Below are 16,992 nucleotides of genomic sequence, written 5' to 3'. Positions count from 1 at the left end.
TAATCAGAGGTTGTGAGTGGGAGGTGGAAGTCCTTGGATCAGAGAGAAATGACAAAACATTAGCAATAGCTGTTGATGTTTTATATTATTTTGCTTTGCTACTATTTGCTTTCCAGTCTCTACCTCTACTGTCATTCCACAAAGGCTACATCTCTAAAAGTCTGCACAAGCTGCACAGATGAAATAGAATTTGTGAAACCTCCCTAAAACACAAGAAAATGTAATGTCTTTACTGCAGATTTTAGGTCAGCTCAAACACAGATAAAAGCATTATAAAAAATATCATGCAGCTGTTGTGGATTAGTCATATTGCTGTCATCTGAGGGGCACAACAACCAATGATGGTAGCTAATGCACTTTATTTGCTTTTATTCTGTAATAAAGATCCGATTTGAGTAGATTGTGTGTTACCGAATCAGTCCAGATGGTTAACATGACTGAGTAAACACACATTTGTACAGCTAATGTGCAACTCCCAATTTCTGACAAAGCAAATAACAATTTATTGATCACAAGGGTTTATGAGAATGGTTGACCAGTAGCTGAAACGTTGTCCTGTTTAGAAGTGAGAATAAGCAGATGATCCAATTACTTCCATTCTGTTAGGCTGTGGAGATGAAGCTGCGCTCAGTTGAAAACCTTTGGCACCATTAACAGCAAAAATGGTTTACATTAAATACAACTATACATTCATTATGATTCGCCTGTACATCATTTTCTTTTACATTTTGCCCGGGAGCACTCAACATAGAAATGCATTGCAATCCAGTTGGAGGCAATTTTCTGGTATGAATCTTTAATGACAACATATTATATATATATATATATATATATATATATATATATATATATATATATATATATATATATATATATATATATATATATATATATATATATATATATATACACACACATACTTTACTATATATACTTTAGAATGTATATATATATATATATATATATATGTGTATATACATATATATATGTGTATATACACACACACATATATATATATATATATATATATATATATATTCTAAAATTACTCTGAAATACCTATTTTTACTATGTTACTGCAATGTATACACACACATGTAAATGTAAATGTACATATACGTAATATTATCTGTGAAAGACAATAAAGATGTATATGCTTCTGATAGATGTTCACAGTCTATGTTACCATTCAAAAACAGTACTGAAATACATAATACTATCTATGAAAAATGTATTCCAGTCCTGAATGTATGCATGTATTCAATACAGAAAGTGATTGGATGGGCAGTGAACTGAGCAGGCAGAGAGATGATCCCCCAAAGTGGCTCTGAAATGTACATTCATATGCTGCTTACTGTAGTAAAATATGCACACTGTCACTCATTTAAATTGCACCAAATGTGCATGAGGCAGAAAACTACTCTGCATAAGTATCCCCTCGACCTCTTCTTCAATAATGCATTGCACTGTCCCTCAAATGCTTGGCCTCTCCTTTCCTTTCTTTCTCTCGCCTCCTCCTTCTCATTTGATAGAAGCAAGATTAATTGCGTAAATACATGATGGACACACAGCAGCTGGATGCAAAGGAAAACACACCACAGTTTAAACAAATAAAGTATATGCAGAAACACGTGAATATTTTTGGTAGCGGACATCACAAACCATTACGCTCATTATGTATACCCTCATCCTTACGGGCAAGGCTACTTCTCACACAAAAAAAAAAGCACAACAACACACACTGGGATGAGTCAGACACATGGACCGGGTGACCCCGCCCCTCGCAGCTGAGTCACCCGTGATGTAGTCTACAGGAGCAGCTTCATATCAAGCCCGTGACTAGACCTGGGCCCCTCCTTTTCCACTTCTAAGTGAATGTCTCTTTCTCTGTATCTATTTTAGACATGTGACAGGCTGCCATATGGTTGAAACTCTTGCAAGGAATATAGATGCTCTGCTGGAATACTGTTTTCGCTCTCCTCTCTCTCTCTCTCTCTCTCTCTCTCTCTCTCTCTCTCTCTCTCTCTCTCTCTTTCTTTCTCTCTCTCTCTCTCGCAGGAGACAAAGCGGAGACAAAGCGGAGACAAAGCGGAGACAAAGCGGTTCTCTCTCTCTCTCTCTCTCTCTCTCTCTCTCTCTCTCTTTCCTCAATTTACAATACAACTCTTGCAAGGAATATAGATGCTCTGCTGGAATACTGTTTTCGCTCTCCTCTCTCTCTCTCTCTCTCTCTCTCTCTCTCTCTCTCTTTCCTCAATTTACAATCATCTCTCTTCCTTTCCAGGCTCATCTAACTCTACGTGCTATGCAGAGGAATACTAGATGGAAGTACAAGCGTAGCCAAACAAACAATTCTAACAGTCTTTAGTCTCTATTTGGGTCACCTCTCAGTTCTATTAGAGTGGTGATCAGAAATAAGTAAATATAGAATGATTAGGAAATTTGTCTTTCATCCTTTGCCGTCAGAAGTGCTCCTTCAAACCTCCTCCTAAGAGACACCTTCTTGTCATCCTGTATGTACTGTATGTCACTCTTCCTTCTCCCCAGCTTGCTTTCTGTAGGCCTCGTTCAGCAGCTGTATCTCCTCACGATACCCAGAGCTCTCCTGCGTCTGCCGGCGGCTGTTCTGCCGGTGAGCCTCCACAGTGTCAGGTATAGTGATATTGATGGTCTCTGCCTCTTGGTTGCCACTGTTGGGGATGAGCAGAGAGTAAGAAGCCGTCTCACCCAGGTCGCAGGAGACAAAGCGGTTCTCCCTTCGTGAGTAACGCAGCGATGGCGAGCGGGTGTGGGTGGAGGACTGGCTGATGTTGGAGATGATGGACACACTGTCCATGGCCTCCTCGTTGTCACATATCTCCAGAACCTCAAGGTGGATCTTGACGTTGGTGTCGCCAACCCCAGCTCCTATGCCCAACTCCATTCCGATCTCCATGCCCATCCCTACGCTGCTGACGTTCACGTCTCCAGCCTGGCCTCCGGATGCTGGGTCGTCTGCACTGGGCTCATGGCCAACTGATTTGGAGCGATACACTTCCACCTTTGATGCAGAGGGAGATTTATAATTCAAGTTATTCATAGACTGTATGGGGTCACAATGTAATTCAACTTTAGTTTAATTTTGTTCTGAAACTAAAGTATTTTCATCACAGGGATCATTCATGTCTTTTCCTATTTTATCTTGGAATACACTGTATGATGCATAGTATATGTCTTATTTTACTTTAGTATAGTATAAGTCATATGTAACTTTGTCCCATATCAAATCACCCCACGTTATAGGGCCCTTAAATTTCTCTCTACTCCAAAATCATCTCAACTATATCTTCCATTAGTCTTTGCCAAGTTGTGGTTTTACAGGCACCACTAGTCAACAAAAAGTTACAGCACATAACTCCCCATAAAAACCACAACTTGGAGGCTAGCTGTTTCCTGCTCCTTCAAATCTTTTACAACCTCATGTCTCTAGCTTCATAGGCCTAATTGATGAACAGACGGAGAGTGATACCAATCTTTTCATCTAAGTCTCAGCAAGAAAGCAACAAGCATATTTCCCAAAAATGTCAAACTATTCCTTTGATGAAAGGCTTAGAATTACAAGAGGGCTATTACCTTCTTGGCATTGTTGGAGATTTTGAGTCCGTCACTGCTGACCTCATAGGTGGAGAGAGAGAGTGTCTTTCCAGTTGGTGATTGCAGAGATACGGTGCCCTGAAAGGCGCACAGGGGGATTGCCAGACCACCTGATGAGCGCTGCACAGGAAAACCAAAGAAAAGAAAAAATAAAGTAATCTAGTCATCTAGCACAACATCTTTATTTACGTATTTACCTGGCAGGTCCCATTACTTTAGAATATTATTATGCATATTACTAAATTAAATCTTGGCTGCTCATCATGTTATTGACAAGAAGTACAAAGTGTAATGATCCTTTTGCATCTGGTTCCCTTTATTCAAACTAATTGAGCTTAGATCATGTCCATGATGTTAAGGGCAGGGATTTGAATGTGTTGACTAACCATTTCTATCCCAAGGGTTAAAGGTGCACTATGAGTTCCTGCATTGTTTCAGGGCAATTTCATTGTTGTCTCGAATCATAGGCATCTCTCCTTGATCCGCTAGCTGCCTGCCCCCTAGTGTGCATGCACATACAAACCATCTTGTCGGTGATTGGCTGGAACGTGGTTTGTTGTATTTTGGTGCACAGCCTGTGCCCCTAGTGTTTGTTTGACGTTAACAACCCCTGTGTTTTCTCCCGAGGCCAGGTTTTTTCACAGTGTATTCAGGGGGCAGGCAGCTAGCGGATCAATCTCTATCTCTGTCACGTTCAACTATGTAGAGGTCAAATATGGGCAGTTTTACGAAAATTAATGGCTAATTGCAAATTTTGTCCGACTGTGTGTCGGAGTTCAGCAGCCGGTGCTGCCTGTGTTGCTGCCTCGCCGCCCAGCCTGTCCTCCTTCACAGACCCCGGCCTGCAGTGAGGTAGATGGAGCTCCGTCATGGCTGGCAGCCCACGGTGCTCCATACCCGCGCAAAGTCACCGTTTCTGGGTTACTGGAGTACCAAACACCGCTGCCCTGAGAGAGCTCCAGGCCCTGCAGCTTGCTGTTCTCCCTCCCCTCTTCCTGCTAAATGGCCGGTGTGTGTGAGTGAGAGAGCGGTCAGCGAGCTTGTTACGCCCGCAATCTCTTACCACAGGTTCCAGTTCATCTTATAATGGATATGTGTGTTAAGTTATTTAAACAAACGATCGGGGAAATAAACGCCTCTTGTCCGCGAGTCCCATTGATAGAGCCCGTGGCTGGATGGAGCTCTATCACTGAGAGCTAGCTAGCCTCCTCCTAGACCTCTGAAATTCCCAAAAATGCATTAAATTGCTTATTAAAAATAAGCTTTGTAAGGCCTTAGGGTAGCTGTGATATATATATATGCCCGTGATGAAATTCAAAATGTAAATATACTCTAGTTATGCCAAAAGTGTATCTAGCTAGCAGCGATCTTTACACATAGGATTGAAGGGACACTAGCAGCTAACGAAACCCCTCATATTCACAAAAATGCATTAAATTGAAATCGTCACAAGTGTTAGCTTTGTAAGACCTTGGGGTAGCTGTAATATAAGTGGCGTGACGAGATTCAAACTGTAAATATACTCTAGTTATGCTGAAAGTGTAGCTAACTAGCCGCAATCTTTACCCATAGGATTGAAGGGACACTAGCAGCTAACGAAACCCCTCATATTCACAAAAATGCATTAAACTGAAATCGTCACAAGTGTTAGCTTTGTAAGACCTTAGGGTAGCTGTAATATAAGTGGCGTGACGAAATTCAAACTGTAAATATACTCTAGTTATGCCGAAAGCGTAGCTAACTAGCCGCGATCTTTGCCCATAGGATTGAAGGGACACTAGCAGCTAACGAAACCCCTCATATTCACAAAAATGCCTTAAATTGAAATTGGAAATTTCACATTGTTTTCATTAAATTAAATTCAACACATGCATTAAAGTGAGCCTGTGTCAATTTGATGTGTTTGAGAAAATGCATATTGCTGGCAGGGGGAAGGAGAAACATCCTGCGGTTCGACAGTGGGGAGACTGTGGCAGGTCTCATTAAGCCCTCTAAATTATTTAGATTAGTTCAATGTAATGATCTGATTGTGACTATGACGCACAATAAAAACAAAGAGGATGTCAATCTCTTGTCCTCCCTGACTGTTTTCCTGTCACTGTCTTTGCATTATTGTGAATGGAGAGAGACACAAAGGGAGAGACAGACCATCATGTAGAGCTGAAAATACAATCGAGTAATGCTCAGAAGCCATCAATGTGGAAAGTGCATTGATGGATGTGTACGTGTGTGTGTGTGTGTGTGTGTGTGTGTGTGTGTGTGTGTGTGTGTGTGTGTATTCTGGGTATACTCAAATGACTTACTTGTTTTGATCACATTTAATGTTGCAATTCTTTTGCAAACATTTCGATTGTGCATTGATTTTAAAGTATTGCTTTTGCAGCATGGCTGAGTGGCTTTGAATTACCATTATATTTTCCATTCACGTTGCCCGAAGGATGAATTTTGGTGATCCCCGACTTTTCCTCTGACACCACCATGGGCTTGACATTTTTTATTTTAGTAGCAAATTTTTTTTGTAGTGAAATGCCTCAATAACTATTGACTATATTGAAATATGGAAATGGAAACATGGAAAAACAATTAATCGTAATGACTTTGGTGATCTATTGACTTTCCATCTAATGCCACTGTTACGGTCACATTTGGGGTTAGGAATATGATTGAAATGTCTCAACAAGCATTTGATGGATTGGTATAACATTTTGTACAGACATTCATGTTCCCCTCAGGATGAATTGTAATAACTTTGGTGATACCCGTTTTTTATCATTCGGTCAACATTTTAATTTATGACCATATACCTGCAAAACCAATGACATTCCCATTAGCCTCAGCTGGACTTTGTGTTTAGGTAATGCTAATTACCAAATGTTAACATGCTAACACACTAAACAAAGATGATAGACATGGTAAACATTATAACAAAACATCAGCATGTTAGTATTGTCATTGTAAGCATGTTAGCATGCTAAATTTGGCAATAAGTTCAAAGCACCGCTGTGCCTAAATACAGCCTCACAGAGGTTCTGTCGTGGCTGTGTACATTTTTTCTGTACCTATATTTTAACGAATGAATTAAAGGAATGAAAATATACCACCTATTTTGTATAAGCAACACTGTCCAGTATCTGTTGTTGACGCCTACAGAACCTGGCATTTTATTGATTCTTGTTGTGTTATTTTCTTATTTTCCTGTCCATTCAAAATCAATAGCTTTTTTTTTTATTCTCCACCTTGTAGCCTTTTGGTGAGAACATTTATTTACAGTTTGAAATGTGTCCCAAGGGTACAAGGTTTCAATTCTCTACATCTGAATGCACATTAGATGCGCCCCCAGCTCTGTGCTTGCTAGCAGGGAGCATAAAGTCACAGAGAGGGTAAAGATGTCTTTAAGCTCTAATTCCACCTCTCCCTGTGGATGCTGAAGGCCAAAGGGGCTGACAGTAAGGAGGACAGACGCTTGGTAATGACATCTAGCCTGCTAACAAGGAACAAAACACAGTCAAGAAGCACTATAAATCCCAAAGTATTTAGGCTTGTCTTTTGTGTTGCTTGGCTTTGTGTACATATGCAGTCTGTGTGTGTGTGTGTGTGTGTGTGTGTGTGTGTGTGTGTGTGTGTGTGTCTGTGAGCTAATAAAGGGGGAAGGTTGCTGGATCTGTGCAGCTTAATTATGTTATTTTTTTGTCTTTGATTTTTTTGTATGCAGCGTGTGACTGCACATGCACACTGTATACCGTACTTATATACTGACCCCAATCAATGAATAAAGCCTAAGGAAGCATGATATACAGAGTTTGCTTTATAAGAACTGAGAAGTAGGACAGGCACACACACACACACACACACACACACACACACACACACACACACACACACACACACACACACACACACACACACACACACACACACACACACACACACACACACACACACACACACACACCAGCAGTGAGCATCTCAGACTTGTACATGATGCAAACTGAGTGCCAAAGCCAAGCTGTAGATGCATGCTCTGTGGATATTTCACCCTCTGGTGATTTTCAAACCAAAACATTTCAGACTCATAAGTAGAGCAGAGACAGAGAGGAAGAGACACATAGATAGTCAGTGTGTTTGTCCGTGTGCACATATATGCACACATGTTTCTGCATCTGTTCATGTCCCAGTTTTGAAACTGTCATTGCTCTAAAAGTCACAATTACTCTGCTGTGGTAATGTTAGGTAATGCCTGCGGCTGCTCTGCTGTTTTTCTAGAGAAAAGTGAGGCTGTGCTCTCATCTGTGTCTGGTATCTCCAATGCCAGGATACATCATTAAGGCCTTACTGTTTTTACCTTGTTTAACAGTTAAATTGGGTCCAACAAAGAGAGAATTAGGCTTCTGGTATTACAAAGAGCAAATCATGTGGATAGTGATTAATGTGCTTGTAGCAAACTGTCTTGAGCTGCATTGTTTGCATTTAGTAGTATTTGACTTCTACTGGATAGAACAACTATTGAGTGACAGAGCAAATAATACATTTATAAGCATAGCTTTGGGTCTTGGCAGAGAGATAACTCTGCACTATAGATAAATAGATATACAGCATGCATTTGATTTCAAAATGGATTGTGTTTAATTTTTATATTCAATTTGCATACCAAATCACCTTGCACAAAAAACATTCACAAACACACATAACGGAGCTTACCTTGAGTGGTTAATTTTTACTGTAATACTGATATTGAATGATCTGATTGCCAAAAACGGACTAAAAAGACTAAAAGCAATGAACTGAGCTGTGCCTTGAGAGTTGGTCTGATTTTAGAGTGGAGCAGCAATGAAAGAATATTTGGTTTTGAAAGACAGGCTGACATTTGTTATGCTGCTGATAGTATCTTGATCGATTGCTCTATTAGTCAAATCCATTGATGCTTAGCACAAACAAAGATGCAGAAAGAGGAAAGGAGAGGAAAGAAGAGGAGAGAAGAGGAGAGGAGAGGAGAGGAGAGGAGAGGAGGACAAACAGAAAGTCAGACAGGCATTCAGACAAATACACGCACATAATTTTCCAAAGCCTGATTATGTAAAGACTGCATCCTAGTCCAACAGCTGTGTGTCTCTGTATCTCAGTAAAGGTGCACTGCAATGAGAACACATTTAATTTCCCTTTGAACAAAATGTAAACACAGATATGGAGATTGAAAATCTATCCATTTTATGGTTTGGAGGCAATTATCAATCTTAAACGATCCTCTCTAGAATGCATCGCCATATGTTGCATGCTAATGCAGCAGTTGTTTGACTAGTTAGCAAACCAATACAGTGTGAGTGTGGAAAATCAATTAATGCCACCCATAAACCACAGAGGGACAGGTAGAAATTACTTAATTCAATGGTTCAACATCAGACTAATAAACTGAGGACTCTGGTGGTTCGTGTACCTGTCTGGGTGTTCTCTCTGATTTACTCCTGCACCACTCCCAGTCTGTCAGCTCGATTTTCCGACACTCCTCATGTGACAGCCTCCTCTCCGGGCCCTCGAACACGGACGACGTATCAGTGAGATTGTGATCGTGCTCCTGGTGATGAGAAGGCAGCGAAGGGACACGGCAGAAGTTGTCGTCATCTCCGTGGTTCTCATGAGGGAGTGAAGGACAATCAGCCAGTGCCTCTCCTCCACTGGCCACCGCTTCCAACAGAAGGTCTGCATGAGAGGAGCTGTCCACAGGGCAGGTGGTGCTGAAAACAAAATCAGGCCCCAAGCTGGAGAGCCCGCCACTTTCTAATGCATCCAGACGCGTATTAGTGAAGTCACAGTTAAAGAGGTTGTGATAGGCAGGCTTCTCAAGGGGTGGACTGTTATGAGACATTGCGGCATGTGACAACTTGTAGACTCCATAGCCTTGTTGGAAAGAAAGACTGAACTCAAATCTTCTTTTCATCACTGTGAAAAAAGTAATTGAGAATCATTGTATTACACCTTTCATCTACATCACAATGGGAAACTTGTTCAGGGGTATATAATGTAGAAAGACACTTGATGGTGAATTGCTGGTAAATTTGCATAACCTCATGGTTTACCTGAAGGTTCCTGCATTGAATCCCGTTTGCAGTTAATGAAGCAGCCACATGGCATGTGGATCCAGCGCTCAGACAGCACGAATAATGGAGTGAACGCAGGGGCAAGCAGAGTGAGAAAGAAGCTCAGCGTCTCCAGGGATGAGCTGCGTGCATTCACTGCGTGGCGCACCAGCACCAAAGTCTGTGAATGAAGAGGAAGAAGGAAATTAATTCACTGAGGAGTCCGTGATTCAATATGCATTAGGAAGTGTGGAGAGGGAGACCCACGAATGAATATGAAGCCCATACTGGGCTTTTTTGCTTTTCCCTTTCTTTTGTTTCTGTATTCAAAAATGATATTTCTTTAAATGCAAACACAATAGATACATAGAGACATAGAGACAAACCATCTTAGGAAAGACGTGTGTTTCTTAAGAGACAATAAATAAATCACCCCCACAGAAATAAAATTCATTTTGAATTGTAAGGTTGTATTTTCTGATGAGTGACATTGTCTGTGCTAATAATATCCGGTGCTTTTGCTCATTTTCAGTGTTGCAAGTCTGTTTGCACATCATTGTCTGCTGGCTGCACAGCATTTATCATAAAATTAAAAATTAAAAAATTAAATGTGATGAGCAAAAGCAAATGTTGAAACAGTGGCACTCACTGTGTAACAATCATGGAAGGTATTTCACAATGCAGCTCAATGAATGCTGCCCTTTAGGTGTTGACTAAAACCTGCCAAAACTGGTCTCACGGCCTTTCAGGAATGTTAATTGAATGGGACATTGTATGTAAATAAATAATTGCTGCTTGTTGTTTTAAATGTCAGTTTTTAACTATTTGAATGAGACCACAAACCATGATGAGATGTATTAATGCTTTCAAAACTGTAAAGATACCAGATTATTAGTTAAATACAATACTGTAGTGATTCCCAAAGTTGCCTAGAGAGACATTCAATGTCTCATAATAGGTCTCTAGTAGTAGTAGCATCATCTCTAACAAAACAGGAGGAATATTTTAATGTATTTTCTTCATCACATTAAAGAATTTTAAGAGAGTATAACTTTTCTGACATACTGTAAGAGTCTACATTTTGTTACTTGTGTCCACGTGTAAACTTCTTGAACATCTCTTTGTTTCCCCCAAAAGGGAAACAATGTACTCCTTTATTATTCTTTTGGGTGAAAGGTATTACATGTACTTTCCACCACAAGTCTGTACTATAATTGGTTGACCCAAAGAGCTAAGTTCTGCTCATCTTAATAACTTAAATCACCAAAGTAACAGAAAGAATTGGGTGAGTTTAATTGGGGCAGACAGGAGGTTTAGGTTAAAGTGATTTTATTCTAAAGTTCAGTTTTGGAATCGTATTTTTCTAGGTTGTTCCAATATAATAAGACAGTTCCACTTGTTTGAATTGTAGTTTTATGGATTTTATGTCAGTGTAAAATAGGGCATATTCCCAAAAAAATAACACTGAAAACTGGAAACAAGTTGGAAATAAGTACAAACCATAGCACATCTTGTTTGCGAAACAATAAAATACCAATTTTTAACCTACTAGATTACATGGTTTGCAGGGCATTTTCTTATTACTGTATGTTGTTGCTTTTGACTTCAAATATTGTCATTTGCATGCATCACGCTGCTTACCATCATTGGCATCCATAAAATAACTCGAACAACCGCCAGGATCATGGAGAAGCGCTTTTGCGCAAACACCACTGGAGTGTCCCCGACAGCAGCAGTCCTCTGCCCTCTGACAGACACTGGGGACAGACCGCTGTCCTCTTTCTCTTTGAGCTCTGTCCCGCATGAACTAGGGCTCAGCTCGTTGTAGGCACCGAAACTTTTGTCCAATCTGTCCCTGGAAAAGGAAGGAAGATCACAGAGGGGGACGGAGCCACTCAGTCCCCTCGCCATCTCCAAATAGCTGGGGTACAGTAAAGTCCTCTGGGACTCCCTGGAGCACAGCAGCTGATAGGTGAGAGGGATGAAGAAAAATAACAAGCCGCAGAAACACATGGAGTATAAAGAGAAAAGCAGCATGGTGTAAAAACTGTCGCTCTCTGGGAAACACCCAAGAGAGGCCGGCGTAAAGCTGCCCCATCCGCACAAAGGTAACACACTGACGGCAAGGCTGACCGCCCACACACCGGCAATGGCCCATATCACTCTTAGGGGCCGGCGGACAGATTGAAGCACTCCAAATCTCTTTGTAACATAAAAAGTGTAGGCTGCTATGAGACAAGCCTTCATATTACTAGAAACACCCTGGAACACGTACAGAAGTCCAGATGAAGTGCACAGGCTGCCCGACCCTCCACCTCCATCTGACTCCCACTGCAGGAGCATGAACAAGGAGAGAGGGACCACACTGAGCAGGTCGTCCACCGACATGGAAGCCACAATGAGACATAGGGATGTTTTTCTCCTCATCCGAATGAGAGACAGCAGCGAATACACACCTCCGACAAAGGTAGCAGCGGCGATGATTACGCACAAGCCGAATAGCAGCAGGCGGATTTGCCTTTTCACCCCCGAGGGGTCTGTCTTCTCGTAGGTGGCCGTGGAAAGGTAGCTCTGGTTGGGCGCCGGAGAGCTAAGGTGCGTCGTGGACATTTTCAATAAATTAACTTCTCTGTCTCTTTTGGCCCTTTTAATTGGTCAAATCGGACTCATTATCCTGTAAAGTTTACTGCGGTGCAAATATGTAAGGATGGCACAACTTGCGCCGCATCTCTAAAAAAAAAACCACACACCGTGTAGATGATGAGAGAGACATTATGAAATATCCTCCTCCGTTCCAACTGAGAACGCACGCGTAATCAAAGCTTCCCGGTGCCTTGGATGTGGAGCCTCCGGGTACCGTGCTGGCAGGCAGGCAGGCACTTGTGTTCAAATCGCGCGACCAGGGCACCTCTCGTTTCCAGTTGCCGACTTACGCGATGTCGTCATCATCATTTCCTCACACGGTCATTTGGGGGTGGGCCAAACGCTGCCTACTACTACATTGCCTCTATTTGGTCCGATGCATCAGGCGGCGTTTTCATTTACGGCTTGGCTCGACCCTCTCCTCAGGTCATGCCAAATACTGTCGTCGCCCCCCCCATCTCTCTGAGGGACTTTTACCCACAACTGAATACAAAAGATAAAGAAGATCCCTTAAAGGATGTTTTTCCTGCCAATGCAGATTTGTGTTTGTGTGTAAGGGGCCCATCCATTTGTGGTTAATTCCATTTGGAAACCAAACTGACCATACAGACAGGCTTTCATTGTTGCATTTTCAAAACCTTTTTTGCTTAATGTAGTCAGGGCACTAAATGCCGGGGCTAAAATTAGAACGCAAACATAAATTAGATAAGATTTGAGGCTGAGCTGAGTTGACTGTGTATGGCTGGATGCTCTCCGAGCCACACTGTAAACAGAATAAGGCCAGTTTACTGTAAGTGCATGTGTCTGCATTTAATCCTGTTATAAACTGTCAGAGTGGAGCAGCCCTCATGAGACAAAAGGGCAGAGGACACGATCATGGCAATGAAGTACCTTAAAAGCAAGTTATCCTTGTTTGACTCATCCAAATGGACACTGTGTAATCTTGGTTGGTTGTGTGTTGTTGGTTGGTTGTCACTAGAGGCCTGTGTTTTAAATCATGATTTAGGGAATGATTAAGTTGTAATTAAGCCGCCTGATAGTTTTATTAGATGCAACATTAAAGCAGGTTAAAAGGAACACTTTGGTAGATGCAAACAACTCCATCCATGTCCATGTCTTTATGTGTGTGTGTCTGTGTGTGTGTGTGTGTGTCCATGTCTTTATGTGTGTGTGAATCCTTTACCCATGGTGTGTTGTCCTTGTCTCATTCATCCCTGTAGTGTTCAAGGATTTTCAGGCTGAAGGACTCCTCAGTTTGTTTAGATGGTTCATGAGTTCATTTATCCTCACAGCAGTCCCTAGATAAGACAGATAGATAGATAAATAAGATAGAGATAACTCTCCATGTGTAGTGCTCTGTTTATCACTAGTGATAGATTTGTAGACTTGCACCCTTTATGTAAATGCAAACATGGATGTGCATGATGATGACAGCCCGTGCTTTTGTATTTACACCCCTCCATCATGTTGTCACTCGCTATATTATATCATTACACTGTATCTGTGGATGCTCAGCTCTTTCAGTTTTGTGCAACATATATCAATGTGAATGCATACATGAGTGTAAGTGCACCTGACTTTAGGTCTTGCAATTGCATTAGAGTTGGGGCTAAGTGACTTACAGCCAATCTAATGACTAGACTCTCTGGGGCCATGAGGACACAGAGAGGAACACAAAAGGAAAAAACACAATCTACAAGGGTGCATAAACACAATCACCCCCTCCCCCCCCCCCCCCCCCCACACACACACACACACACACACACACACACACACACACACACAGATGCACCAGCTGAGCTCAGCGTCACACATCAAGGTGATCTACTTTGTGTGTGTGTTTTGTGCATACTGCATGTTTTTATTGTAAAGGAATGTGTAACTGTCTATCAAAGTTTGTTATTATGATGTATTAATGTATGCATGAAATGGCACAAAGTAAGAGTGAAACTATGTAAAGGCTTTCACCGACAAGTGCATTGGTGAGGAATAGAGTAAGTGTAATTCAACAGAATCTGTTGGAAAATATGAGAAAAGCTAACATTCTGTCGAAACACATCCCATCATCTATTCATGCAGGGCAAACTGAAAACAAATGTTATATCAAGGTAGTTTGATGAAGAGATGGAAAGGAAGAGACACAACATCACTGAAAAATACATATGCAATTATCACTAAAGTCAAGATTCATGCATAAAGTGTCAGTTTGTGCACTGTCAAAACAAAACAATACAATACATCTTACATGCATTATGGATGCATAATGGGCTCGCCTAACTCTAGATAAGATATACAAGCATATATCCCATACAGTGAAGTAGATTTGGCATAGCTGTTGAAATGTTAAAATGTGCTCTTCATTTTGTTACAGTTATGGCAAATTTGCCATAGCTACCATGTTTAGCCATAGCATGCCTCATGCAAAAATGGAAACCTGAGTCCTCTAGACATTCAATCAATTTGTCTTATTTAAATTCCAGACATTGATCTCCTGTCAACAGCAGAAACAGAAACACTGCTGCGCAAAGTTTTCTAGCTTCAATATCCACGTTCTACTGAACAAAATTAGATCAAAGACATATTTCTCCAACTGCAGACTGATCATTCAGATGTTCCTGCCTGCTGACACATGATGCAGAATCTATCCTGTGCAAATCTGTTTAGTAAACAGAAACTGAATCTTCCATTATTATTATACTGTGGAGAGTTATGGTAAATTAAATCTCTTAAATGAGGCCTGTTATGACCAATATTGTTCTTGAGTTTACACAGAAAAAGGTACTTTGCTAAAACCCGACATTTTCATCACAGCGCCTACTTTCATAGGTTGGTCTACTTCAATAAACATGTGATGAAATCTCTTGAAGTCAAACAAAATTACATTATAACTAATGAAGCAAGAGTTTAATTTGAGAATAACAGCCATTTTACAATATCTAATAAATCATTCATCCGTAATATTGGCTTGGAAATGAAAATGAAACCATGGGACCTCATTGTGTCTGCATCAATTCATCTAGATTATGAAATGGAAGCAGGTAATCAATGATAGATGGCATTGATATGTTGTATAAACCCTTCAAAATCATGAATAATGTACTGTGTTGTACATATGCTCATACGTCTGCACGCATGTTTGCACTAAAAAAACACCGCCATTACTCAGTTGCTTACTGGCCTCTGGTGGTGCATCCTAATTTAGCACAGCACAGTTAGTAACTTCAGATTGTAACTGCTGGAGTGTCTCTGCTTCCTACTCCCTCCCACACACACACACACACACACACACACACACACACACACAAACACACACAGAGTCTAAGTGCATCATTATCCTAAGTCTACTCCCTCCCTCCCACACACACACACACACACACACACACACAAACACACACAGAGTCTAAGTGCATCATTATCCTAAGTCACATCAAATATTAATGAAGCAGCACTTGACACAAAGACACAAAGACAGAATCCGAATGGAAGATTAAATTTGCATAAAAGAGAGAAGTAAAACTGAATGAGGACAGGGATAAATAGTTATGAATTCATAATGACTCACACTTAAACTCTGCTACTAGTCGTTTTGCTGCCTAAACCTTCGTTGTTGTCGCATGACTGTCGCATGACTGTCACCTTTTGTCGGCTTAAAGCAACACTAAAGCACTTTTCCCGCTTCGGTCTCCCTACAGGTTGGAAGCGGAATTGTCCCATTATGCAAGTTTGCCAGATCGGGTAGCTGATCTGTAGTTCGAATCAGACATAATGAGACATTTACAACAGCGGTAATGGACAATTCGAAGCGGGAAAAGTGCTTTAGTGTTGCTTTAACTCAACTGCAACGGCCTCTGAAACAACCGGCGACTAATGATGACCGGTACCCGGCTCACAGTGTCCTTTTCTCTGCAAAATTTAACTGTAAAGAAAGCTAGCTAAACTTTACTGTCATGTAGCCGGTCGTCACGTGACCAGCGGGTGGTCGCCGTATTTCATAGGATATCATACGAATTGTTGTGCATATGTTTTCGTAATTTATCATTATGGGTTGAGGGGCACAATAAACATCAAATTCTCAAGAGCAATTTTTGAAGTGGACACAAATAATGCCAACTGCCAAAATGTTACAGTTGTATAGGATGTGTGTAGTTGTGATGTGTGGAGATGATGCTGAACTGATCCCCTAGCAAGTAGGCTAGATAACTAGCCAGCTGGCTCATGTTCTGTAACCAGTGAAAGCATGTTGGGTGGAACTAGCAAGCTAGCTAATCAACTATCCAACAAGCTATTAAACTAGCTACCAAACAAGCTAGGTACACAGAGGACTCATGGAAAAATGTGTCGTGAGTGACTCATTTATTAATGACTCAGCATTGTCTGTGTTAGAGAAAAGAATCCCTTCAGCCAATGTTTAAAATCAAGAGAATAGCCCTGTCTATTTACTAGAGTTCCACAAAGTGATTCAAACTTTGTTCTCTCTCAGTAGTTAATCTGAATGATTTTAGTTCACAATTCCGTCTTTCCTCTTTCCTTGACGGTTTTTCCTTGCTTAGCCACAATGGATGGACCGAAACACAAGAAATATATTTCTTACAAAAAAGAATGTAAATCTGGAAGATATTCACTTGATTTGTCTACGTCACGCTGC

At 41.0% G+C, this 16,992-nt stretch overlaps 1 protein-coding gene across 1 annotated transcript; it reads right to left on the bottom strand.

Annotated features, from left to right (window-relative positions):
- Positions 1–1,190: 1,190 nt before the first annotated feature.
- LOC114552851 (probable G-protein coupled receptor 149) lies at positions 1,191–12,314 on the bottom strand. Its single transcript, XM_028573948.1, is given in 7 exon segments — positions 1,191–1,511; positions 2,553–2,904; positions 2,977–3,040; positions 3,613–3,753; positions 9,065–9,567; positions 9,693–9,885; positions 11,346–12,314. Coding segments are annotated over 7 exon segments (2,283 nt in total). The 3' UTR covers positions 1,191–1,450.
- Positions 12,315–16,992: the final 4,678 nt, after the last annotated feature.

The sequence above is a fragment of the Perca flavescens genome, chromosome 3 (genome assembly GCF_004354835.1).
Source record: "Perca flavescens isolate YP-PL-M2 chromosome 3, PFLA_1.0, whole genome shotgun sequence".
In the NCBI taxonomy this organism is placed as follows: Eukaryota; Metazoa; Chordata; class Actinopteri; order Perciformes; family Percidae; genus Perca; species Perca flavescens.
The sequence above is the reverse complement of the archived record's forward strand: the minus strand, read 5'-3'. Positions and strand labels throughout refer to the sequence as shown.